The sequence below is a fragment of the Mustela putorius genome, unplaced genomic scaffold (genome assembly GCF_011764305.1).
Source record: "Mustela putorius furo isolate JIRA1106 unplaced genomic scaffold, ASM1176430v1.1 tig00537248_pilon_pilon_pilon, whole genome shotgun sequence".
Lineage (NCBI taxonomy): Eukaryota > Metazoa > Chordata > Mammalia > Carnivora > Mustelidae > Mustela > Mustela putorius.
The window spans coordinates 3,805,483-3,831,536 of NW_025422387.1; the positions used below are offsets into that span (position 1 = coordinate 3,805,483).

The 26,054-nt window shown below is 53.0% G+C and overlaps 1 protein-coding gene across 5 annotated transcripts in view; it reads left to right on the forward strand.

The window, feature by feature from the left end:
• The first annotated feature begins 1,866 nt into the window (after positions 1-1,866).
• Positions 1,867-26,054, forward strand: part of RILPL1 (Rab interacting lysosomal protein like 1) — a 40,979-nt gene continuing 16,791 nt past the window's right edge. For 4 of the 5 annotated variants that reach the window (XM_004753108.3, XM_004753109.3, XM_004753112.3 and 1 more), the window contains exons 1-4: positions 3,039-3,481; positions 9,789-9,939; positions 23,965-24,083; positions 24,740-24,961. In XM_004753108.3, the coding sequence (XP_004753165.1) occupies positions 3,173-3,481; positions 9,789-9,939; positions 23,965-24,083; positions 24,740-24,961 (801 nt within the window). In that variant the 5' untranslated portion in view covers positions 3,039-3,172. Of the gene's footprint in view, positions 3,482-9,788; positions 9,940-23,964; positions 24,084-24,739; positions 24,962-26,054 lie in introns of those variants that run through there. The other variant, XM_045073719.1, reaches the window with a different exon arrangement.

The window sequence follows — 26,054 nt, forward strand, 5'->3', positions numbered from 1 at the left end:
AAAAGACTAGCCACTCCCCTAAGCACCCGACTCATCATTTGGAGTCACCTCGCTTCTGCCTTCCCCACTCGTCCCCTCACTTTCCTGCCCTGGTCTTAAGGTCAGGCTGCAGGATGGTTCTCCAGTTCCTAGGTCCTTGTCCCTCTCAGCCAACTATGCTAAGTATATCTTTGCTGCCTTGAAGGCAAATCTGCCCCAGTCTGGGCATTCATTATTTAGTCCTTTGTTCAAGGTGGGCACCCACCGGGTTCAGCTCCATCCCTCCCCGCTGCGCTGCGGGAACTTAAGCAAGTTACTTAACCTCCTGCTGTGGGTAGAATGGTGCCACACTGCCGCAAAAGATATGTCCCTGTCCCAGTCCCAGAACTGGAGACCTCATTTGGAAAAAAGTCTTTGCGATGTAATTAAGTTGAAGGTTTTGAGATGAGATCATTCCGAATTGTGCAGATGGGCTTAGATCCAATGACAGGTGGTTCTTACACGAGACAGAAGAGAAGACAGACACACATGGAGAGGGTCACCTGAAGACGGAGGCAGAGCCTGGAGTGATGTGGCCACAAACTAAGGATGCCCTAGGCTGGATGAGACAAGGCAGAATCCTCCCAAGAGTCTTCAGAACAAGCCCAGTCCTGCCGAACACCTTGATTCTAGACGTCTGGTCTCCTGAACAGTCAGAGAATAAGTTCCTATTGTTTTAAGTCACCGAGTTTGTGGCCACTTGGTATATTAGCTACAGGAAGGGAATGCTCCTATTTCTCCCTGCCCTTGACTTAGGACAGGGATAAGCACATGTCCACCTCACTGGGTTGCTGGCCATGGATCTGATCTCTGGTTTTAGCACTTACCAGCTGCTCTGTGACTCAGTGTCCACATTTGTAAAATTGGGATAATGATACTTCTTAGGATGTGGTGACGCAGCTGTTCTCAAACCTTCTGGTCTCAGAGACCCTTTTCCAAGGGCACTCTCAAAACCCACTGAAGACTCTATAAAGAGATTCGATTAAGTGGATTCTATCTATGACTATCTACTGTAAGCAGAAATCTAAACCGATATTTTTAAAAATATTAATTCAAAAGCAGATACATTTTAACATGCATTTTTAAAAAAAGATTTTATTTATTTGACAGACAGAGATCACAAGCAGGGAGAGAGACAGGCAGACAGAGAGGGGGGAAGCAGGCTCCCCGTTGAGTGTAGAGTCCAACATGGGGCTCTATCCCAGGAACCTGAGACCATGACCAGAGCCCAAGGCAGAGGCTTTAACCCACTGAGCCATCCAGGCACCCCAACATATATATTTTTAATAAAAGTAACTATGCTCCCCAACAAACAAAACACCGAGGATAGTGGCATTTCACATCTCTGCAAATCCCCTTAATGTCTAGCTCGTTGGAAGACAGCAGGATTCTCACAACTGCTTCTGATGTTCAGTCTTATTGTGAGATGCCATTCCGTGTTAAATATGCCAGGTGCATCTTGCCTCATATTAATACAAAGCTGGCACAAGGGACAACCTCACAGAGACCCTTTGGGTATTAGGGACCCCCCGTGGTCATTAGGCCACACTCTGAAGACTGATGGGAGTACAGATTAAATGAGGCAATTTTTTTTTTTTTTGCAAAGCTCTTAGAATTAAATATGAAATAGCTGTGCAGTCCATTTTCAACTTATTTTTTTTTTAAAGTCCATATCTGCTAGGCTGGTGGGAGCTTTGCGGCTCTAAGGGCGTTAAAGTTTTTTTTATGCCTTCAAGGAGCTCGTCTCACGGGGGAGGCGCCTGTGTAACCCACACGGTTAAAACTCAGCATGTGAGCGGTTCTATGGGAGGAGGCGGCCGGCTGTGGGAATGCAGAGGAGGGTCCCTAAGCCCTGCGTGGAGGATGGGAAGGGGGGGAGGGCTTGGTGGGTTCTGGAAAGACTCTGCTGGGGCCGGGGTGTCTCATGGACTAGGGGATTTAGCCAGGTCAAAAGGACAGGGGGCTTGGACCAAAAAAAACTCGCGGTGCCGAGCTCCAAACCCCGGCCTCACCTCCTCTGTGAAGCGGTGTTTATGTCACAAGGAACTGCTAAAGGACGTGGCTCTGCGGGCGGGGCAGTGCGGCGGCTTCGGGGCAGGGGACCCCTCCACCCTTTCTCGTGCCCCTCTCGGGCGCCTGTACGGGAGCGCAGGGCCCGGCGCCACCAGGTCCGCCCGGGACCGGGTCTGCGGTGGGGGAGGGAGCGGGGAGGGGGTCCTCGCGCTCTCCCCAGCACGGGCCCCAGCCCCGAGGCCACCTCGCGACCCTCCATTCCTCTCCAACGCAGAAGGTGCTCCTCCGCTCCGCGAAGCGTCCAGAGACCGGCGTCCCCCCACCCCGCCTGCACGGCTTCCACGGCCTCCGCCCCCTCTCCTCCCGGCTAGTCTCGACCCCTCCCCGGCGGGAGGGAGAGGAGGAGCCAGGACCGGGCCGGAGGAGGGGGCGGCGCGCCCGGACGCGCGGGGGGCGGCGGGGAGGAAGGTCCCGCGGGCGGAGCGGCGGTCGGGGTGCTGGGGGTCGGGGTGCTGCCTGGCCGGCGGGTCGCGGGGCGGGGCCCGCGGGGACCCGGGCGCCCTCGGGCGGCGGAAGCCGGGCGCGCCCCTCGCCAGGCCGGGATCGGGGCGGGGCGCGCGGCATCCCCGCGGGGGGAGCCGGTCACCCGGTCTCGCCGCCGCCACCAAAGTTTCCCGGAGGAGCCGCGGCCGCGCTTCCTTCCCCGGCCCCGGGCTTGGGGGCGACCCTCGGGCGAGAACTGTTTCCGAGGGCGACCGGGCCCCCTCTCCAGCTAGACCCCGCGCCTCCATTGCGCCCAACTCGGATTCCCAACTTGGGAGGCGCCGCGGGCCTGCGCACGCGCGCCTTCCTCGCCGCCGCCGCCGCCGCCGCCGCCGCCTCCTCCTCCCGCGGGGGAGCAGGCTCCGGGCCGAGCCGCGCGCCGCGACTCGCCCCCCGCGCGCCGCCCTCCGGCTCGCGGTCCGCCGCCCCCGCCCATGCGGACGCCGGCCGGCCGCCCGGTGCGCCCTCGCCCGAGGGCCAGCTGAGCGCGGACCGCCGGCGGCGACGCGAGGTGGGCCCGGCCCGGCGCTGCCCTCGACAGCGGCAAGTTTGGGAGTTGCACTAGTTTGCGGGGTGGGGGAGAGGCCGGCCCGGGGGCATGGAGGAGGACCGGGGGTCGTCGCTGGCGGCCGAGTCGGCGCTGGAGAAGAACGTGGCGGAGCTGACCGTCATGGACGTGTACGACATCGCGTCGCTCGTGGGCCACGAGTTCGAGCGGGTCATCGACCAGCACGGCTGCGAGGCCATCGCGCGCCTCATGCCCAAGGTCGTGCGTGTCCTGGAGATCCTGGAGGTGCTGGTCAGCCGCCACCACGTCGCGCCCGAGCTGGACGAGCTGCGCCTGGAGCTGGACCGTCTGCGCCTGGAGAGGATGGACCGCATCGAGAAGGAGCGCAAGCACCAGAAGGTGGGCAGCGAGCGGCCCCAGGCTGCCCATCCGGGGAATGGGGCCGCTGGGACCTTGGGGGCCTTCAGCATCGGGCAGCTGTAGGTGCACACGTATGTGTATGGAGGAACTAGGTGGGAAGGGAACCGAAAGGATGAAAGACAGAGGGAGGGAGGCCCCTGGCCCTCTTCCGTCCATCCCGCACCACCTGGCATATAACGCTGCGGAGATTAAGGGTAGTTCTTTGGAGTCAGACCTGAGTTCCAGCCCCATGCGATAGCTGTGTGACCTTGGTGAAGTTACTCAACCTCTCTGTGCTTTATTTCCTTCCATATCAAATAGTGATAGTAGTAAGACCCACCTTATCAGAATTCTCAGAATTAAGTGTGATATATCTAAAGTGCTTAGATACTGTTATTTTCTAGCAATGAAATAAGCCCTCTGCCCTTTAGTGTTACCCCAGAAGATGTGCTTCAATCCCCATTCTTCTTACCCCAAAACCCCCGGCGCAAAGAGGATGTGACCTCCAGCCACGGAGCTCATTGACAACCCCCCCCCCAAGTCTCTAGGTTTCTATTTACAAATTGTTTCCCAGGGCTTCTAGTCTATTAACCGGAGGTGCTGTCCCCTCCTTGCTTTTATCTTTAATCTTCACAGAACTCTGTGAGGCAGGAACTATCCTCATTTTATAGAGGAAGAAAATTGGGGGAGGGAGGGGGGAATTTGTCCCACTTTAGTGCTGAGAGAATCCCAGCCCCAGTGGAGGTAACTCTAGTGCTTCTCCCCTGATTGGAGGGATAGACTTGGTTCTGGGCAGCTTTAAAGCTAAGCCTCTACCCTGTGAACAAGAATCCCTCTGAGCACGTGAATCAGGACCTCTCGACTGGGCTGGGAGTCTAGACAAGGTGCCTGGGGAAAAGGAAGTGGGAGATGTGTGGTTTCCTGCCCCAGCTTCAACGCAAGGAAGGTTCTGTCAGACTGTTTGGACAGAGAATAGGAGGAAACGCCTTTCCTTGGAGGAATCAAGGTGCCTGAGTGGGCCCTGGCTTGCTGTGTGGCCTCAGGAAATACACTTGGCCTCTCTGAACCTCCCTGGCAGGCTGAAAGCTATTGTGTTTCAAGGAAAATAGCCCCAATGGTGGCTGTGTCTTAACCTGGGGGCAGAGCCGTGAGTGGTTAAGAGCGCGGGTGTTTGCAGGGTGTTTGCAGGGTTTGACGGTGTTTGCCCTTTCAGGTCCCCATGCCCTGAGGTCAGGAAGGAAACTCAAGCTCCTTAGCATTGAGCAACCTTTCCAAGATCACACTGAGAGCTTGAAAATGCCCCAGCCCTGTAATTAATGTCAGGCTCCCCAGAGAGGGGACTTTGGAGCTAGTCGGCCTGGTTTCAGACCCTGCCGCGTTTGATCTTAGGGAAGTCACCTCGCTTTTCTGTGCCTCAGTTTCCTCACCTGTAAAATGGGGATGGTAATAGCACGCGTCTGCTGGGGTTGTGGTGCAAAGGGCTGGTTAACTCTTAAGAGAGTTCGGGGAAGGGATCTTTGAAATCCTCTCCTGTGGTTGCCTCTTATTAACCGGGACCAAGGAACTTAGCCCACGTCACTCAGAAGTCCCAGCACCTGTGTCCCCACCCTCGGCATTTGAGTTCTGCAGCAGCTGGGCTGGGAGACACCCCTGTGGCCATCAGAGGCCACTAGGCCTGGAGTCTGATGGAATTCCCAACCAGCTGCACTTGTCACTCCTGGAACATGATCAGCCAGGAAGTAAACCCCAGCGTGTTCTGAGCTGGGCTTGTTTGTAAACACGGAGGATGATCTGAAATCAGAGGACAAAACCCTTTTCTCGCCCCAGCCCTGGGTTCCCTTTTCTCTGTATTCTTAGGATCAAGAGAGACTCATCTAATTTTTTTTTTTCCTTGTAGTCTCAAAGGCTTTTCACAGTGTTATTTCCACAAAAATCTGGTCTTATCAGTTTGTCTGTTCATACCTCCTTACTTTCTCTGCCCCCCACTCTCTCTCAGCACACGTGGCTCTGATAAAGCATTCACCCTGTCTTCCACCATCCCTTCCCCCAAGGGCACCCCTAGACTCAGTTAGTTCTGCTCATCACACAGACTCAGGCCACAGTCTTTTATTTTTTCCCCCAAGATTTTATTTATTACAGAGAGAGAGAGAGCGCGCGTGCATGCAAGCAAGGGGAACAGCAGGCAGAGGCAGAAGCAGGCTCCCCACTGAGCAGGGAGCCTGATGTGGGGCTCGATCCCAGGACTGTGAGATCATGACCTGAGCCAAAGGCAGATGCTTAACCTACTGAGCCACCCAGACATCCCTCAGGGCACAGTCTTAACGTGTTCTATCTGGTTACTCAGTCTGCAATCCTGTTGATGGTCCAGGGCATGCAAGGTGCCCTCCTGGGTGGGGAGGGCAGAGACGAGGGAAGTTGGATCCTCATCTCAGGCAGTGGGTGGGTAACTGGGAAGACAGGAAAAATACAAATAGGCTTAGAACTGTAGGTACAGTTGTCTATAATGTCTATAACATAACAGTATATGTTGTTCCCTTATTCATGCCACATATATATTTCTTGAGCACTTATTATGGACCAGGCACTATTCTGGGCACTGGGGAGACAGCGGGGACCACAACAGATGAGGTTTTTGCCCTCATAGGCCTGACTTCCTAGTGCAGTGCTGCCTTGTAGAAAAATTATGTGGCTTGTCCCATTAATGAAAAGATACAGGAGAGGTTAATTTTAATAACATATCAAACCCCGTTGATACAAACTATTACTTCCAACCGTAATCGACATAAAAAATTATTTCTCATGAAGATATGATTGAAATGTAACATTGTATTCGTTTTAAGCATATAGCATCAAGATTTGATATTTGTGTATATTGTGAAGGGATCATCACCGTAAACTTAGTTACCATCCATCATCTCACATAATTACCCAAAAAATTATTAAAGAGATATTTTGCATTTTTTTTTTCCTGTGTCTTTGAAATCTGGTGCCTATTAAACCCTTACTGCACGTGCCCGTTCAGCCTGGCCACGTCTCAAGTGCTCCACAACCACATGTGGTTTGTGGCCACTCTGTTTGATGGTGCAATTCTAGTGTGAGGAAATAGATGTTTTTTTTTTTTTAAGTTTCAACTTAAGATAAGGGATATGAAAAAAATAAAATAGGGAGCTATGAAAGAGACTGGCCAGGATGGGGGTCTAATAGATGGGTAGTCAGGAAGGCTTCCCTGAGGAGGTGACATCTGAGCTGAGATCTGCATCAAGTGTGGGTACCCTCCACAGAGAGAGCTGGGAGTGGGGCATTCTAGGCAGATGCCTCTGCAAGTGCAAAGGCCCTGAGGCAGGAATGGGGGTGTCCAAAGACTGGGTGGCTCAGTCCGCTAAGTGTCTGCCTTCTGCTCATGTCATGATCTCAGGGTCCTGGGATCGGGTCCTGCATCATGTTCCCTGTTCAGCAAGGAGCCTGCTTCTCCTTCAGCCGCTCCCCCTGCTTGTGCTCACTTGCTCTCTCTCTCTCTCTCTCTGTCTGTCAAAAAAAAAAAAAAAAAAAAAAAACAAAAAACCCCACGAAGGCCCACAACAGAGTGAGGAAGGAATAGAGGTGGCAGGGGAGGTCAGGAGGATTCGGGGTCTGATTATACTGGAGCCTGTAGGCCAGCGTACGGAATTTGAAGACGGCAAAGGAAGTAATCAATCAGGGGTGACTTCCTGGAGGAGCCTTTAGCTGGTATGGAGGCTAGATTAAATTCACTGTGGTCAGCTCAAGGCAAGAACTACACTCCTTCCCGCCCCCTTTTAGAGAAGGGAGGGGAAAAAACATCCCTGCTGGTTAAAGTCTGTATTCATCTCCTACTATGACCCTAACAAGTTACCGTAACTTACTGGCTAGAAGTAACACACATTTATTATGATTATACAGTGTTGGATTTGTATGGTTCATGTCAGTATGGATAATACTGCACACCATTCTGGAGGTCAAAAAACCACACGTGGGTTTCTCTGGGTTAAAATCAAGAGGTCAGGAAATTCATTCCTTCTGGCAGCTCTAGGGGAAAATCCACTTCCTTGCCTTTTCCCGCTTCCGGAGGCCACCTGCACGCCTCGGGTTTTGGGCCCTTCCTCCATCCTCACGGCCCGCCGGCTACTGTCTTCAAATCTCTGTCCCCCCATCGACTCGCGCTCTGACTCTCCTGCCTTCCTCTTTCACGGAGGAGGACCCTTGTGATTACACGGGCCCACCGGGGTAACCGCGGAGACTCTCCCCATCTCGGGGAGTGGGCTATGCAGTCAGTCACACTTGACCATTGCCGCCTGGGTTCCTCCGTGCTCAGCCTGGGCCGGGTGGGAGCAGAAAGGAAGGCATGGGAGCACCTGCCTCTGCTTGCGGCCCACACCTGCGCACGGGAAGGCCACGTGCCCGCTCCATCATTCCGCCCTCTGGCCCCGACCTTGACCTCTCCTGGCGACCTTGAACCAACTGGGCGAATACCGTAATGACCCCCTCATTTCCCGCTGCGGCAGGCTTCCTGACAGGAGATGGGGATTTGGGAATGTATTTAAAAGATGAACGGAGGCCCTGTTTATCCGGCCACCTGGGCCGGCTTGTGACAGGCTGTAGGAGGAACAGAAGCCAGCAAACACATCTTTAGCATTTTCTGGGGGCTGGGCACTGTGCCAGATATTGACATAAGCCTCGTGACAGCCCTCGGAGGTAGAGAGCACACTATTTTCCACATTGCCAAGGCACCCAAAGATGAAATAACCCCGGGATCGGCTGATAAGTGGCAGAGACAGGATTCAAACTTGGGTCGACAGGCTCCATTCGACCTTTTGCCTTTTCAACCAGCATTCTGTCCCCGCCACAGCGATTGCGCTATGTTTAGTTTCTGGTTTTACAAAAGATCTTTTATTTATTTATTTATTTGGCAGCAGCTTTATTGACTGTAATTCACATTCCGTGTAGTTCACCCATTTAAAGTGTCTAATTCGGTGGGTTTTGGTCTATTCAAACAGAGTTGGGTAACTTCCACCAAAATCGTTTTTAGGCTTTTTTAAAGATTTTATTTGTTTATTAGAGAGAGAGAGAGAGTGAGAAAGAGAGAACAGGGGCAGGCGGAGAGGGAGAAGCGGGCTCCCCGCCGAGCAGGGAGCCCAACACGGGACTCGATCCCAGGACCTTGGGACGGTGACCTAAACCAAAGGCAGACGTTTAACCAACTGAGCCACCCAGGCACCCCCGGAATCAATTTTAGACATTGTCATTACTTTGGAAAGAAAACCCATCCCCAGGGAGCAGTTACTCCTCATTCCCGCACCAACCCTCCAGCCCCAGACAAGCGCCCGTCTGCTTTCTGTCTGTGGATGTACCTGTTCCGGGCACTTCCCACACTGTGTGGCCTCACTGCACCACGTAGCACCTTGTTCTCAAGGTTGATCACACTGTCCATCGATTGGTGGACATGTGGTTTCTCCGTGTCGGCGGTTGTGAGAATGGGAATGTTCACATACAGGTGTTTGTGGGGACGTGGGTTTTCGTGTCTCTGGGGCAGCTCCTTGGATTGGAATTTCCGGTCACGTGGGAAGGGTTTAACTTATTAAGGGGCTGCTGGGCTCTTTCCCATGGCGGCTGTACCATTTTACACCCTGATCCGCCGGGCCGGAGGCTTCCAACTTTTTCATGTCCTTGTCAACGCTTCCGTCTGTTTCTTTGATCGTAGCCATCCGCAAAATGATTTCAATGGACTGACCTTAGTTACCCACATAGTCCTGTGCATCTCTATATTGTGGCTCGCCAGCTAAGGGAAACTGAGGCTCAGCGTTGCTAAGTGCATTGGTTGCCCAAGACCCCTTGAAGAGATGCCAGCATCAGACATACAAGGAGCCCTGAGCCAGGTGGCATCCCCGGGGTCTTCACAGCCCCTTTCTCCCTTGGAGACAAGCGGGTGCCGACTCCGATCTATGCACAGATCAGGGCTGTGACCTCCCCAGAGAGGTTGGGAATGTCAGGGGCCCCGTGGTCCAGGGCTGCTCATCCACGTGCTCTCTCTGTCTGGTTAAGAGGCACGGTTATGGCTCTTGAGACAGTTCTAACCTGGCTGCGTCCTAAAACACAAGTGCAGGCCTTGCCCGGAGGAGGGGGCCCCTTCTGTTTCTTGCAGAGTTGCTGCATGGACCTGTGGTGGCCTTGTTCTCAGTGTGCCCGCCCTCGGGGGGACAGGAAGGCTCCCAAGTGTCGGGGAGGTTGTGCGGGGGTGAGGCCGCTGCCCTGGATGGGCTGTGACCCCCACACCGGCCGGTCGCCTTCACAGGAGCTGGAGCTGGTGGAGGACGTGTGGCGGGGGGAGGCGCAGGACCTCCTTTCTCAGATTGCCCAGCTGCAGGAGGAGAACAAGCAGCTCATGACCAACCTCTCGCACAAAGATGCCAGCTTCTCCGAGGAGGAGTTCCAGAAGCACGAAGGTAAGGGGAAGGGCCGGCCCGGGAGGTCGGGGAAGAGGCTGCTCCTGCTGTGATCGTGGGCATGGGGCCGGGGGGTATTGGGGGCACACAGTGGACAAGACAGAACCCTCGCCCTCATGAAGCTTAGGTTCTACACAGAGGAGCTGGATGACAGATAAGTAACAGATAGATGGCATGATTCCCAATGGTTACCAGTGCTCTGGAAGCACCCAGACTAGGGGAGATGAGGGAGGTGACTTGGTGGGGAGGGCCTCTTTAGATGCAGTGATCAAGGAAGGCCTCTCTAACTAGGTGCTGTTTGACCCCTAATGAAGTGATGGAGTGAGCCATGCACATAGCTTGGGAGGGAAGCAAGTGCAAAGGCCCTGGGGCATGAGTTTTATAAAAAGCCAGGAAGGCCAGTGTAGCGGGAAGAGATGATCGAAGCCAAAGGTGGTTAAAGATGAGGTCAGAAGGGTCAGCAGGGGTCAGGTCACATACCCCTTAGAGACCAATGTTTAGATTTTATCCTTAGTGTGCTGGAAAGAGATCGGACTCCTGCCAGAGGCACGCGTTGAACAATGAGCAACCCAGGGTGGTAAACCAGATCGGAATGGCACTAAAGCCCCCAAAATGTCATTCATCCTGCAAACGGATCTAGAACATTCACTGCATGCCCTCTGCTGGGTTTTCGGCCAGCAAAGGTAGACATGGGATTTGCGTGCATCAGCCCTGTTGTCCCCCACAGCCTCCTGCCCCGTCAGAAGCTGCCCGTTGTCCTGGGAATCTCAGACCTCTCTCTTGTCTTTGAAGAAACTCCCTGGGTCACCACACAGGCCCCCTCCTCCCACTTGATGGGGTGACAGATGGGCTTACGTGGACACTGAAGTTCAGAACCGTACTTACACCTCTGTGAGGCTAAAGTAGCACACGGATAAGGACTGTAGGGCCCAAGAAGAGGAAATTTCGATCCAGGTGCTGGAATTCTGTTTTCCCTACCTTTCCTTTGTTGGCATGTGATCTGTGCAATGGATGCCAAAGTCTTAGTGGCTGTAAGCATTGGCTCCGGAGCCGGACTGCCCGGGTGTGCAGCCTAACCCAATACTTAACTCGTAAGTGACCTCGATCAAGTCACTTGGCCTTTGTGCCTAAGTTGCTCCCCAGGTAAAAATGGGAGAAATAACCATATATCACTCATAAGGTTGTGGTAAGGGTTTGTTGAATTAACACCTGCAGATCGCTTAGAATAGTACCTAATGCCTCAGGCAGCAGGTGGTAGCTATTACTCCTGAGGTTTTGGTTGTCAAGTGCAGCCTCCTTGAACAGATGAGAAAGAAGGAGGCTGAGGAAGGCGCAGTGAAGTGCCCAGCGTCACCCAGCAAGCTAGTGGCGAAGTCAGGACTGGCGCTCAGGTCGGCTGACATCAGCCCCTTGAAGGAAGGCTTGTATCAGTCTGGGACCCCTTGATCTGGGGCCACCGTGTTAGTCTAGTGCCCAAAAGCTAATGATTCCTGACAGGACACTGCTCATTCATTGACCCTTTGTAAAGTCATTCATTGTGGACGTGCCTGCTCTCTGCCTGGCACTCGAACTGCCAGCTTGGAGGCCGAGAGGCACAGGCTAAGACCTGAATCTCCCTTCCAGAATGGCAGAAGAACTTGGCTAAGGGAAAACTATTTTTCTTTTTCTTTTTCTTTTCTTTTTAAAGATTTTATTTATTTATTTGACAGGCAGAGATTACAAGTAGGCTGAGAGGCAGGCAGAGAGAGAGAGAGGAGGAAGCAGGCTCCCCGCTGAGCAGAGAGCCTGGTACGTCACTTGATCCCAGGACCCTGAGACCATGATCTGAGCCGAAGACAGAGGCTTTAACCCACTGAGCCACCCAGGCGCCCCAGGGAAACTATTTTTCTGATTACAGCACGCCGATACCAACTGTGTGCGGTGTTTCCCCCACCACACACACCAGCCGATTTTCCAGCTCTCCAGGCACCAATAATTTAATTCAGTTATGACACTTTCTTACCCCGGAGTTAGCCTCGGATTCCACCAGTTAGGGGACTGGTCCAACAAGACTGCCCCGACTTCAGGTGTCAGTTGCAGGTAACAGGTTCCCAGGATACTCACTTCTGCCTGACTTGGCTACAAAGTCAGAGGTTCCCACCACCCCTCCCCTCTCCCTCCCAGCAACAAGCTCAATACTTTCTGGACTGGCTCGTAAAACTCAGAGAAACGCGATTACTGGCTTATAAAGGATACAGAGGATATTATAAAGAATACAGATGAACGGACAGATGAAGAAAGGTACATAGGGTAAGGTCTCTAGAAGGTTCCAAGGTCAGAGGTTTCTGTCCCAGAGGAGTTGGGGTGCACTGCCTTTTGTGTACATGGATGTATTTCTTCATCCACCTGGAAGCTGTCTGAACCCCAGAGACAGATGGAAGTTCTGTTACGTAGGCACGAATGATTGAATCATTGGCCATTGATCATTAGCTCAACCTCCAGCCCCTTCTCCCTTCCCCAGAGGTAAGGATTTAGGGCTGAAAGTTCTAACCCTCTAATCACGAATCACATGGTTGGTTCCTCTGGCAACCAGATGCCATCTTGAAGCTGTCTAGGGGGAATCACCAAGTTCATTATCATAAACTCAGATACAGTAGAAAGGGGCTTGTTATGACAACAAAAGATGCTCTTCTCACCTCTGTTGGGAAATCACAAGAGTTTTAGGAACTCTGCCAAGAATGGAGGTCAAAGACCAAAATATATGTATTATATATGTTCAATTATGTTATATATAAATATATATATTTCTTATTATATTGCAATATCACAGTAGCATAATGGTGTGCACTCCATCCCTTGAATGAAAGCAAAAAACAAAAAGAACAAATAGAAAAAAGCAGAAAAGGAGTAGATTATAGGATGGGAGATTTAAATCAGTTATACTGGAGGTCATATTAGATGCAAATGGGCTAAAAGTTCTAGATAAAGACTGTCAAAAACGATTTTAAAAATTCAACTCTGTGTTGTTTCTAGAGACCTCTCTCTTAAAGGTTGAAAGTAAAAGGCTGAGGAAAGATAGACCGTGCAAACACTAACCAAAAGAAAGCTGATGTGGTTATATGAATGGAAGACAAAACAGACTTTTGGGGCACCTGGGTGGCTCAGTCGGTTAAGAGTCTGCCTTTGGCTCAGGTCATGATCCCAGGATCCTGGGATGAGCCCTGCACTGGACTCTCTGCTCAGCGGGGAGCCTGTTTCTCCCTCTGCCTGCTCTCCCCCTGCTTATGTGCATGCGTTCTCTCTTTCTCTCTCAGAAATAAATAAATAAATAACATCCTTTTTTTTTTTTTTTAAGATTTTATTTATTTATTTGATAGAGATGACAAGCAGGCAGAGAGGCAGGCAGAGAGAGAGAGGAGGAAGCAGGCTCACTGCGGAGCAGAGAGCCCGATGCGGGGCTTGATCCCAGGACCCTGAGATCATGACCCGAGCGGAAGGCAGAGGCTTTAACCCACTGAGCCGCCCACACATCCGTATTTTTTTTCTTCTAAATCAGACAATGCCACAGTGTTTATGGTGAACAACTTGGTTTCCCTTCCACTCCTGATTGCTGTCCCCAGGCAGTCTGCCTAGAACAGGAGACCCCTTACTCTCTTGCTGCAGATTTTCTGTGCACGTTCAAATGTACATTTTTACACAAATGCAGGAGGAGAATATCCTTTTCTACCTCCTCACAAATGGTAACATGTTTTGGACTGTCCAGCTCCTTGGTTGTTGGGTGTTTTGTTTTGTTTTGCTGTATTTTTATTTTATTTTTTATTTTTATTTTAAAGATTTTATTTATCTATTTGACAGACAGAGATCACAAGTAGGCGGAGAGGCAGGCAGAGAGAGAGAGAGAGAGAGGAAGGGAAGCAGGCTCCCTGCTGAGCAGAGAGCCCGATGCGGGACTCGATCCCAGGACTCTGAGATCATGACCCGAGCCGAAGGCAGTGTGGCTCAGCACACTGAGCCACCCAGGCGCCCCCATTGTTTTGCTGTTTTAAGATACCTTTTTATCGTGGAATAATTTTAGATTTACAGAAAAGTTGCAAAGATAGTTCAGAGAGTCCCACAATGCCCCTCGCAGTATATCCTAATAAGGACATCTCATGTTACCACGGTCATGGGTCACAGCTAGGAACCCCCGTTGGCATGTTACTATTAACCAACTCACAGACTTTATCTGGATTGTACCAGATTTTAGGGGAATGTCCTTTTTTCTGTTCCGGGATCCAGTCTGGGATGCCACATGGGGTATAGCACACCTTGATTTTTTAACTTACTGTATCTTGCAGAATTTCCCCATCCATATAGATCTGTTTCTTTCTTTTAGGAACAGTAAGGCAGGGCTCATGGCTCAGTCGGTTAAGCGTCCCACTCTTGATTTCAGCTTAGGTCATGATCTCACGTTCCTGAAATCAAGCCGCATCAGGCTCGGTGCTGGGCATGGAGTCGGCTTAGTATCCTCTCTCTCCCTCTCCCTCTGCCCCTCCCCTACTCTTTTGTGCACTTTCTCTAAATAAATTGATTAATTTCTTTTTTTTCAAGTTTCTATATTTATTTGTTTGACAGAGAGAGAGAGAAAACACAAGTAGGCAGAGAGGCAGGCAGAGAGAGAGGGGGAAGCAGGCTCCCTGCTGAGCAGAGAGCCTGATGCGGGGCTCGATTCCAGGACCCTGAGATCACGACCTGAGCCGAAGGCAGAGGCTCAACCCGCTGAGCCCCCCAGGCACCCCGAGGCAGCATACGCTTTAGCTGCCACTGCGCAGTCCCTCTCACTTCTGTCCCAACCCCAGCCACAAGCAGCCTCCGATCGCCTCTCCACCTCTGGAGATTGGCTGTTCTGGACATTTTGTGTGCACAAAATTGATCAACGTGGTCTTCTGTGTCTCGTGTTTCACGGAGCGCGGTGTCCTCAAGGCCGGTCTGCATTGTGGCAGGTGTCAGGGGCTCATTCCTTTTTGTGGCCGAAGGACCCGCCCTTGTGCGGACAGGCCACGTGTTTTACTTACCCATTCATCGGTTGCTGGACACTCGGGCTGTTTCCAGCGTTTGGCTATTGTGAATAGTGCTGCGGCGAACATTCCAAGCTTTTGTGCAGATGTGTGTGTTCGGTGCTTTGGGGTGTGGACCTGGGAGTGGAATTGCTGGGTCATGTGGGAACTATGTTGAACTTGTCGAAGAGGCCGCAGCCATTGTTCTGTGTGTGTTGCTTCTGCCGGGCCCCGTGAGGCCTCTGAGGGTGACCGGGGAACCCCCTGCCACCCCCGGCAGCCGCAGAAGCCTCGGGGGCCATCAGCCGTGGCTCTGACCGCCCAGGGCTCCTCCTCTGCTCATGGCTTCCGTGTGTGTGCAGCTCAGTCCGCGTGGGAGAGCTTTGCCTCGGCTCCCAGCTCCCTGCTGGCTTGCCGTGAAGCAGCCCACACGGGCCCCATCTGAGACACATTTAATTGACATCTCACGTGGGTTTGGCTCCCAAAGGGTTAGCCCGGGGAGGCCTGGGCTTTCCAGTCTGCACCAGCCCTCCCCCAACCCCCCCAGCGGAGAGACCGGGCAGATGCCAGGCATGCCTTTCACGGTTATTTTTATTTTGCACGGGAAACCATGGGAACACAGCAAGGACAAAGCACGTCTTCCACCTGCAGGAGGAATAGACGTTGGGCAGAGGAGTCCCTGAGGGGAGGTGCAGCCTGCAAAGTTAGACTGTATGCCAGGCACCGCCGTGAGCAGTGGGGCAAGGCCTGGGGGCCGGCTGCAGATGCAGGGGTGCCATTGTGAGGTGTGGAGTGAGTAGGCCGGGAGAGCTTGTTCAGGGGAGCCGACCCTACCTGCAGTGGGGTTGAACAGACCGATGCGGGCCACGGGTGCACTGCTACCGCCCGCTCCCTGGAAGTCTCCAGATTAAAAAGCACATCTCTGTCCCTTGTTTTTGGAACTCCGTCTTGTCAGCCGGAGGACAACGAGAAACACTACGGGTCTGTGCCCTCGGAGATGAATTACGGGCATCGAAGCCATGGGACCGGGAACACGGAGGCACAGAGATGCGCTCAAGGGTCTGGAAACAGTTCTCGGGCTCCGGACAAACAACTCTGTCACCGGGAGAGGGGGACGACGGACCCCACAGCCACGTTCTGAAGGGCAGCCTGGAACATCAGTGTCCCAAAAAAAAGGCAGTGTGTTCTCGGAGACTCGACGGAGCAGCCCTTTGGAGGGAGAATGTGCAGTGGAGTGAGGCACGTCTGAGTTCAAGTCCCAGCCCTGCCCTTCCCAGCGGGGTCACCTGGAGAAGGGGACCGACTGTTCCCATCCTCTGGTTGCTCACCTGTGACATGGGAATGGCCACTCTGGCCTCCCAGGATTGTGGAGAAAGAAGTAGATACAGCATCAGCCTCGCAGCTGTCCAGTAAGAGGTGTCCCTGAGGGCAGTGATGCTGATTTTGTGCTCCCCGTTGAAGCGTCTGTGGAAGCCAAGAGTGACCAGTATGCATTTTAGCTCAGTACAAAGCCAGCAGTGCACCCTCGCCGGGCCTTTCTCCATAAGCTGCCTGGATGCGTGTCCTCGGGCTGCTGCAACAAAGCGCCCCAGACTGGGAGGCTTAAATCCTCAGAAATGTGCTTGCTCACAGATCTGGAGGCCAGACGTCCAAAACCAAGGTGTCCACAGCCCTGCATGCCGTCCAGAGGCTCTAGGGGAGGGTCCCGCCTTGCCTCGTCCAGCTGCTGGGACAGCCTGGGTTCCCTGGCTTACGGCTGTGTCCCTCCAGCGTCGCCACTGTCACAGTCACACACCATCACGTGGCCGCCTCAGTCCGTTCTGAAGCCCCCTCTCCTTTCTGACATGAGGACACCAGTGTTGGGAGTCAGAACCCACCTTTGGACAGCATGACCCCGTCTTCACTGCAAAGACCCCGTTTGCACACAAGATCGCGTCCAGGAGGACACGAGTTCAGGGGGCTGCTGTTCTACGCAGTCCACTTGCTGATAACGTAAGGCTCAAGGCCCACGGGAGGCCTCTGGCCGGTTTGCAGGAGTGCAGGTGCTCTGCAGCCAAAACTGCCCGAGTGTGAGTCACGGGAGAGCCACTAACCAGCGGTGTGGCCGGCGTGAGTTTACCAGCCACCGTATACCTCAGGTTGCTTTGGTTCCAAAATGGGGACCACAGGGGTCCCACGCCAGAAGGCATTCTGAGGATAAAAGGAGCCAAGCACAGTTTAGATCAGATTTTTCCAGAAGGGGACTCTGACGTGAGGATTCCTGTGCGGGTGACTTACGAAGGGAGCATCCCCAGAGGAGACCGCTGAGGGGTCGAGGAAGCAGGACAGGGAAGGGGGCAGAAGCATACGGCAGGGGTGGGACAGGCTGAGCGCGTGGAGGACTGTGAGCTCTGGAGTGTGAGTGGCCCCGTTTCCTGCCCTTAGAGCCTGCCAGCCTAGTGGCCCCCAGTGCCTGGTCAGTGGCAGAGCACACTGAGGGGCACGTGGGTGGCTCAGTCGGTTAAGCATCTGCCTTGAGCTCAGGTCATGATCTCAGGGTCCTGGGATCGAGCCCCGCATCGGGATCTCTGCTGTCACTCCCCCTGCTGTGTAATCTCTCTCTCTCTGACATAAATAAACAAAATCTTTTTTTAAAAAAGAAAAAAGGCACATTGAAGAGGGGTGCAGACAGACACGGGGACCTGAGGGCGTCCGCGCACCAGCATTGTCCCCGCCACAAGCTCTCAGCCCCATCACCGCCCCCGGCAGGTGATGGGTAAATGTTAGCTGTCCTCCTCATCCTCCCCCATGCGGAAAGCAGCTTTCTGGTTCTGATGGGGTGAAGAACGCATTGGCCCGGTATCAGGACACCTGCATCGCAGCTCCCGCGTGGCTACTGACGGGGCAGCGAGGTCTGCGGCAAGTGGCTCAGTCTCCTGAGGACATTTCTGTCTTTAGCGATCAAGGGTGAGGATGGTGTGGGTATGTGGGTGGTGGTTGTTTGGTCTTCAAAAAAAAATCTAATGTGTATCAATACTGTGAAAGATTGTAACAAAACTGAGGAAACCTCTGAGAATTCCCTCGGCTCCCTTCTCACTGCATTTAGCAGAGGTAAAACCCTCCCTTTAGACTACTCCCTTTATTCTACATACAGCTTCCATGCCTGTTTTGTTTTTTGATGAGCCAAAGCTGCTCTGATGGACACGGCAGAGAAACATGTATTTAGTTTTTCAAATTAAATGTATTTTTGGTTTTTTGGGGTTTTTTTGGGTCACTTGCTTTTTTTTAAAACACATATTAAAATTAAAAATTTTTATTAAAAATTTTTATTTTATTAAACTTTTATTAAATTTAATTAATTAAATTTATTAATTTCATTTAGATTTGATTAATTACAATTTATTAATTTATTAAATTAAATTTATTATAAATTTTATTTTATAAATTAAATTTATTGATTTTATTAGAATTAAATTAAATATAATTTTTTTCACAAATTAAAAGTATGTGTTCTTTGGGTTGCCCCCTTTTTTTTTTTTTTGAGGTGAAATTCACATAACATCAGAGGAACAGTTGTAACGTGTACAGCTTAGCAGCATTTACTACATAATTCACTCACACAGTTAGGCGACCATCACCTCTGTTTGGTTCCTGTACATTTGTGCCGCCCCCGAAGGAGACCTCGCACCCATCAGGGGTCAGTCCCCAGTTCACCTGCCTGTCCGTCCCCTCGGCCTCTGGCTTCTGCCGGTCTGCTCTCTGTCACAGGACGTGTCCTGTCAAGGGACTCGTACACCGTGTGGCCTTTTATATCTGCCTTCTCCCGCTTGGCCTTTTTATGTCTGCCTTCTCCCACTTAGCTTCGTGTTTTCAAGGTGAATCACATTGTAGCAGGTGTCTGTCCTGCGTTCCTCTGTATGGGGCTTAATATTCCATCGTGTGGATAGACCCCAATTGGTTTATCCATTCAGCTCTTGATGTACATTCGGGCTCTACCTTTGGGCCGCTGTGACTTGTGCTGCTGTGACTGTCACTTGCCTTTTTGACTTCACCGTTGCCTCTCAGCCTTCTGCCTGGCTCTCTGTGCTGTCTCCTCATGTGGAAGGAAGCTCCTTGTCTGTCGAAGTGTTTGTTTGCTCCTGTGACCAACGTTGGACTTGCTTTTTCCTGCACTTGCTCAAATGCACCTTTACATCTAGATCCAGGACCCTGAGCTGCCAGGTGGCTGTGTTAGCTCTGCGCTCCCAGCTCTCCACGAGGCCCCTGGGTCTGTTGAAAACATACCACCTTCTTTTAACTTCTCAAAGTTTTTGTAGTGACTCTTGGACTTTATCTGAGTTGCAGCCTTTGGAACAGGGAGGACTAGCATTTAAGTTTTGTGTATAAAAGGGCAGCTAATGCGGAGTCCTGCTGAGAACACTTCCCGTAGATTAACCCCTCTAACCTCACAAGAGCACCCCCCACCCGCCTTTGATCCCATCTTGCAGGCGAGAAAACTGGTCCCAAGGTCAATGGCAGATCAACAGCAAAGCGGGGAATGAGTCCAGGAAATCTGGCTTCAGACCCCAAGCTCTTGTTTGCGTTGTTCTGCCGTCCTGGGTTAAAGCCAGAGGTCCCCCGGAGGTGAACGAGGTAGCTGGGTTACGGATCCAGGTTTCTTTCTTCTGGGTCGACACGCCGCCATCCGCCACCCAGTTCCTCCAGGAGCTAAATCTGTCCCCCCTGCCACCACCACCAGGAATGAAGTGACCTCAGCTCTTGACGCCCTGGCCTGGAGCCTGTAACAGGACAGGTGCGCAGAGAGCAAACAGCAGATGTGTGTGTGGCTTTTTCAGATTCCATCGCCACCTGATTTCAGCCCCAGCACACGTGCACACCTTGTGTCACGCTTGCCTTTTTGGGAGATGGCGGTGGTGTCCTCTTGTCCCACCGGCAGAGCCTCGGCCCTGCCTTGCAGCAGTGGCTGAGAGATGTTAGCAGGGACGGGAGCCCAGTGCCCAGGACCTCCAGGCGGCCTTGTGGTACCCCAGCAGAGGTCCGGGGGGCCCTGCGGCCTCTGGGCTGACTGCGCTGAAGGAGGAGGACAACTGGACAAGTGACCGACTTTGTGAGCTCCAAGTGGAGCGCCCGCTTGTTCTTCACGCGGTGTCACCTCGCCCTGCACGCGAGTACCCTGCTTTCTCTCTCTGTCCTGCTCTTAGTGGGCATTTCCGTTGTTTCCAGGCTGGGGCTGTTCCGAATAAAGCTCCGGTGAACGTTTTTGTCTGCGTCTGGTGCTGTGCAGGTAGCCACCTGCCTTCTCCACTCACCAGTATGTCTCAGTTTTCTAATCATCCTCGTCGCGTCGTGTCTGGTTGGGTGGCTGCTGACGGAGCCACCCTGCACCTGCTGGGGGTGTGCTCAGGAGGCGGCTGTTGAGAAGAGACAGAAGGACCCCTGTGTCCCAAAGCAGCTCCGAGCAGTGACGCTCGCGCGGCCCCACCTTCTCCCCAGCACTGCACACTCAGGACTTTCCATCCTAGCCTATCCGTTCTGTCCTGTCAGGATCCCTGCCCCTTCTTTCCACCCCTGCCTCCCCTCCCCACCCCCAGCCCACCCTGGCGTCTCTGCCTCTCTCAGCCGCATTGCTTAGGACGCGCCCCACCCTGCCCTGGCCCCTGGGCAGGTCAAGGAGGAAGCCCAGTGGTGGGCTCGGTTCCAGGCCTGCCCGTCGGGAAGAATTCTGTTTCGTGGGCTTGTGTGAGTTCCGTCTGCACTTTGCACAGCCTTGTTGGAGAGGTAGGAAGCTAGAAAACGTGCAGGTGAACAAGGGAGGGCTCCAAGCGGTTGATGTTGCTTCAGAAGCCGTAAGCTGTGTGCCGTGTTGGAACCTGCATGTTCCAGCTCATCTTTCTCTGACTCTGGAGCCTCCCCATCACCCCATCAGTGTCTTCATTATAATTCCTTTCCCTCTGGCCTGTCTCATTTGCATAGTGCACACCTGCCCTCTGCAACCTTTCTTCTCTGGCTCCCCCTGCCCGGTCTCCTTGGCCTGACCTTCCTCCTGCTTATGAGGCTTTTATTGCCCCTTTAGGCGAAAATCCAACTCCCTTCCTGGCCATTGAGGCCCCACATGGTCTAGGCTTGCTCGCAGCTCAAGCTTCGGCCTCCCCGTGCCCACTGTGCTGTGGCCACTAGCTTTGGCCACCAGTGTTGCCCTTCAGCTCTCCAGATGCGCAGTCTCTGCCCCCAGGGCCTTTGCACGAGTTGGTGCTAGCCTCTGATGTTTGTCCTCGTCACCTGCCCACCCCTGGGTCCTTCAGGTCTCAGTGTAAAGGCTCTTGCAAGGGGGTTTTCTGCTCCTACAGTCTACAGCGGGTCCCCTTGTGGTGCTCTTAGGGCCCATTGCGTCTGCCGTGTCACTTATCATGGTCTCTAATGACACCATCTCCGTCTGGCGTCTGTAAGTTAGTGGGAGCAAAATTGGGCTGCATCTGTTGACCATCCCCACCCCAGTGACTCTTAGCCCAGTGTCAGGTACACGGCAGACGCTCCATAAACACCATGTGTGTACGTGGTTGTGTATGCCTATGTGCGTGTGTGTACGTGCACAAAGATGTGAGGGTACCCCAAGCAGGTGGCCCTGTCAGAAAAAGAATGGACTAGAGTCTGCCCCATGGTGACACTTCTAGTCCCCTTAGTGGAGCCTCTGAGTCTTGTCCTGCAATGGGAAGGTGGCGTGGCCTCATGGAAAGGACATGGGACTTCAGAGTCCGAAAACTCGGGTTGGAGTCCCAGCTCTGATAGCACTTGGCTGTACATCTTGGAATAAGTCTGTCTCTGGGCCTCAGTTTTCTGTGTCTGTAAGATGGGACTGATGTTAGGAACCAACAGTAATACTGCCCATTCCCAGGGGCTGGAAAGGACACTGAAATAGGGTCAAAGATACAAAGCAGTTCGTACTTCATGGGGTTAACAGGAGCAAGCTATGCTTTGGGAACGTGTGTCGGTGGGCGGGGGGGGGGGTGAGTCCCTGCTCCATCAGCCTGGCGTGTCTCCCGTGTGGGCAGCCCTAGTGTACAGAGGGTTGGGACCGGACAGCCGCCCTCTGGGACATCCACATTCGTGCCTGTCACACAAAGGCTCAGACTCTTCAAGGGCGGGACCCATGTCCTGTCTGCGTTTGTGGCCCCGGCGACATCACACACCGTTCTGGACACACAAATGCTTGTTCTTGGTGGTGACCACCTGCTTGGAGATGTCCAGGACAGGAGAGGGGAAGATCCACATGGGATGGAGCACCTTGGACAAGGGAGTCGTGTCGGGACAACAGCCGAGGACTCACACAGAGCGGCTCTTCTCAGATGCCTGCTATGTCGGCACATGCCCCCCCCCCCCCCCCCCGCCGAGCACAGGAGAACCGAGTGAGTCTGTGGTTCCCACTGCTCCTGGGAGGCAAGGATTAGCTGTCCACCCCAATGCCTGGAGGAGGCTAACAGCCCCTGAAAATATCCAGCCCTAATCCCTCAAACCTGTGGATGTTATCTTGTATGGTAAAATCCTTACAGATGTGTTTTCATTTAAGATCTTGAGATTGCGGGGGTGGGGGGCCCTTAGGCAGCTCAGTCATTAAACATCTGCCTTCGGCTCAGGTCATGATTCCAGGGTCCTGGGATTGAGCCCCACATCAGGCTCCCTGCTCAGCGGGGAGCCTGCTTCTCCCTCTCCTACTCTGCCTGCTTGTGTTCCTTCTCTCTCTCTCTGTCTCTCTCTGTCAAATAAATGAATAAATAAATAAATAATCCAAAAAAAGGGATCTTGAGGTGGGGGCACCTGGGTGGCTCAGTCAGTTAAGATCTGGAAATGGTGAGGCTGTCCTGCATTAGTCAGGTCCTAAATGCCATCATAGTATCCTTAAAAGAGGGGGCCACAGAGAGGTCTGACAGACAGAAGAGGAGGAGGCCATGGGACCACGGAGGCAGAGACTGGAGTGTCCAAAGCCAAAGAACGGTAGCAGCCACCAGAAGCCAGAAGAGGGAAGGGGCTCATTCTCCACTAAAACCTCTGGAGGGAGCACAGCTCTGGTGACATCTTGACTTTGGATTGATTTTAAACTTCTGGCTTCCAGAACTATGAGAAAATGTATTTCTGGTACATAGCTATCAGATTTGGTTAGCCATTTGTTACAGCAGGCACGTGAAACTGGTACGGTTTGTTAACTCACCGGATCACTTAATAAGCACCTACTGTGTGCTGGGCCCACTCAGCAAGCACCTACTGTGTGCCAGGCACTGTGCTAGCCAAGGCAATACACAGTGAATAGGTCAGTGAAGGCCCTGCCCCCCGGGCCGACAGGTACTTGTGGGCCAGGGGCAGGAGGTACACACGATAAACAACTAAGTAACAGACACCACTCCCTGCTGTGGGCCAGGCATCATCTTCCGTGTGCTTCCTGTGTACTCACTAAATTCATCCTCACAACAGCCGTATGGGGTAGGTACTCTTACTCCCGTCATGTAGATGTGGAAACAGAGGCACAGAGAGGCTGGTCTGAAGCCACACTAGCTGTAAATGGGAAAGCCGGTGTGTGCGCTCAGAGCCTCTGCTCTGAATGGTCTTTTGTTGGATGATAAGACCTACGAGACGGTAGTTGTAAAAAGTATCATGGAGGCGCCTGGGTGGCTCAGTGGGTTAATCCTCTGCCTTCGGCTCAGGTCATGATCTCAGGGTCCTGGGATCGAGCCCCGCATCGGGCTCTCTGCTCGGCGGGGGGCCTGCTTCCTCCTCTCTGCCTGTGTCTCTGCCTACTTGTGATCTCTGTCTGTCTGTCTGTTTAAAAAAAAAAAAAAAAAGTATCATGAAGGTAGTAGTCGGGGGGAGGGGGCAGGGTTCATTTAGGGGGGCCGGGAAGGATGGGCCTCTGTGGGGAGGGGACAGTTGAACTGAGCCCCGGGTCAGGGGCACCTCCAGAGGAAGGGGCCGGTGGGTCAGACCAGGGCGGCGCGGGGGGGGGGTGCTCACCAGCTGGTCTCGCCTGCCCCCCCCATCCCAGGCATGTCGGAGCGCGAGCGGCAAGTGATGAAGAAGCTGAAGGAGGTGGTGGACAAGCAGCGCGACGAGATTCGCGCCAAGGACAGGGAGCTCGGTCTGAAGAACGAGGATGTGGAAGCTGTAAGTGAGGAGCCCCGACCCCATGTCCACCCTCCCGGCCAGCAGATAATGACGGGAGATGGCCTCCTCCCCGCAGGCGGTTCCCCTTCTCTGCCTTGGCCTCATGCCGTGGGCTCTGTGGGGCAGGGGTCCTGCCCGAGGCCCGGCAGCACCAATGCTGAGGCCACAGGGAGGACCCTCAGCCAGGTCTGCATGGTCACGCAGGAGGAATCGTGGCACTGCCCGGTGACCTGCTGCTCCCACACCCTGGGGAGGTGCCGAGGCCCCGCCTGGCTTCGTTCTGACCCCGAGGCTTCCTCCAAATCACCCCCTTTGTGCCCCTATGTGAGTAGGCCAGTGTGCTCCAGGCTGCTCCAGAACGCCACACAGTGTCTCCACCTAAATTAGAAAGACACAAGGCATGTTACTTCCATTTGTTGGGAAATCATCATACTATACTGACAAAACACTTACTTTCCATCTGTCATAAAATTATTATAGTAAATATATAAATTGTCCATCTCTGGCATCAACAGTTGTAAGAATATGAACCAACTTCAAAAAAGTCAAGATGTCTCCAGTATGATGGCACACCTGTAGAGGATTTGCCCTTGTGCAGTGCACAACGTGAGCTACTGTATGTGGCAGCCTCATAAATGGCCTTCCTCTCTCTCCAGCTGCAGCAGCAGCAGACCCGGTTGATGAAGATCAACCATGACCTCCGCCACCGTGTGACAGTGGTAGAGGCCCAAGGGAAGGCCCTGATCGAACAGAAGGTGGAACTAGAGGCAGATCTGCAAACCAAGGAACAGGAGATGGGCAGCCTGCGGGCAGAGCTTGGGAAGCTGCGAGAGAGGCTGCAGGGCGAACTCAGCCAGAATGGAGAGGAGAAGCCTGAGGTAAGTGGGAGACCAGCCACTGAAGAAAATGGGAAGGTAGGCCTGTAAGCTGGCTCATGGTGGGCAAGGCTGCCTTGTTTTCTCCATTACACTTGGGGAAAGTAGGAGGAACCTGGGAGGAGCTAAGTTGTGTGGTTAACTGCATGGATGCTAGAGCTGGTCTGCTTCGGTTCAGATCTAGCCTGTTATTACCTCCATGACCTTGGATAAATTATTTAGCCTTTCTGTGACTGTTTTCCTTGAGTCTAAAATGGGGATGATAATAGTACTTAGCACCAGATTATTATGAGAATTAAATGAGTTAGTTCATTTAAAGTGTTGCCTGTTATTACCATGATTGTCTGGAGGAGTCAAAAAAGCTTTTCTAAGAGGTGACTAAAAGAATGAGAGTAAACAAGTAAATGGAGAGTAAGTTCCAGGCAGGGGAGTGGCACATGCAAAGGCCCTGTGGCAGGAGAAATTGCAATGCAGTCAAAGAAGGGTAAGAAGGCTAGGGTGGCTGGTATGCAGTATGAAGGGCAGGAAGAAGGTCTGAGTGAGGTCAGAGAGATAGGTAAGGGCCACTCCTGCAGGCCAGGTAGGCCACAGAGTGGAGTTTGGTCTTCTCCCTGAGAGCACTGTGCTGGGGACTATGGAGCTTCAAAGAGCTTACAGTCCAGTGCGGGAGACAGACTTGGTCACCTCCAAGTGGTGTCGCACTTAAGGTGAAAGGGGACTATCTTTGCGGTAAGAGATTGTGTTTGTCTGGGTTCCCTCAAAGCAGAACTTGAGAAAAGGAAAATGGGCAGGAGGTTTAGTGGGCGGTGATCCCAAAGATCTGAGGCGTGAGACAGGGAAGAAGGAAGAGTGAATTTGAGTGTGTGTTATTGAGGCTGCAGTGGGAGCTCAGTCTTGCTGGGACCTCTGAGAAGCCCACAGACCATGTCCCAGAACTGTCTTTCTGGAGGAGAAAGGCTTGGAACGTTAATCTACATGCACCTGCCCCCAGTTGACTAAGGGTGACTCCCGGGGGTATTAATGCCTTGACATTCCTGGGCAGAACTTACAGAGCAGAGCTCAGGACATGAGTGGGAAGACATGCAATGTGTGCTTG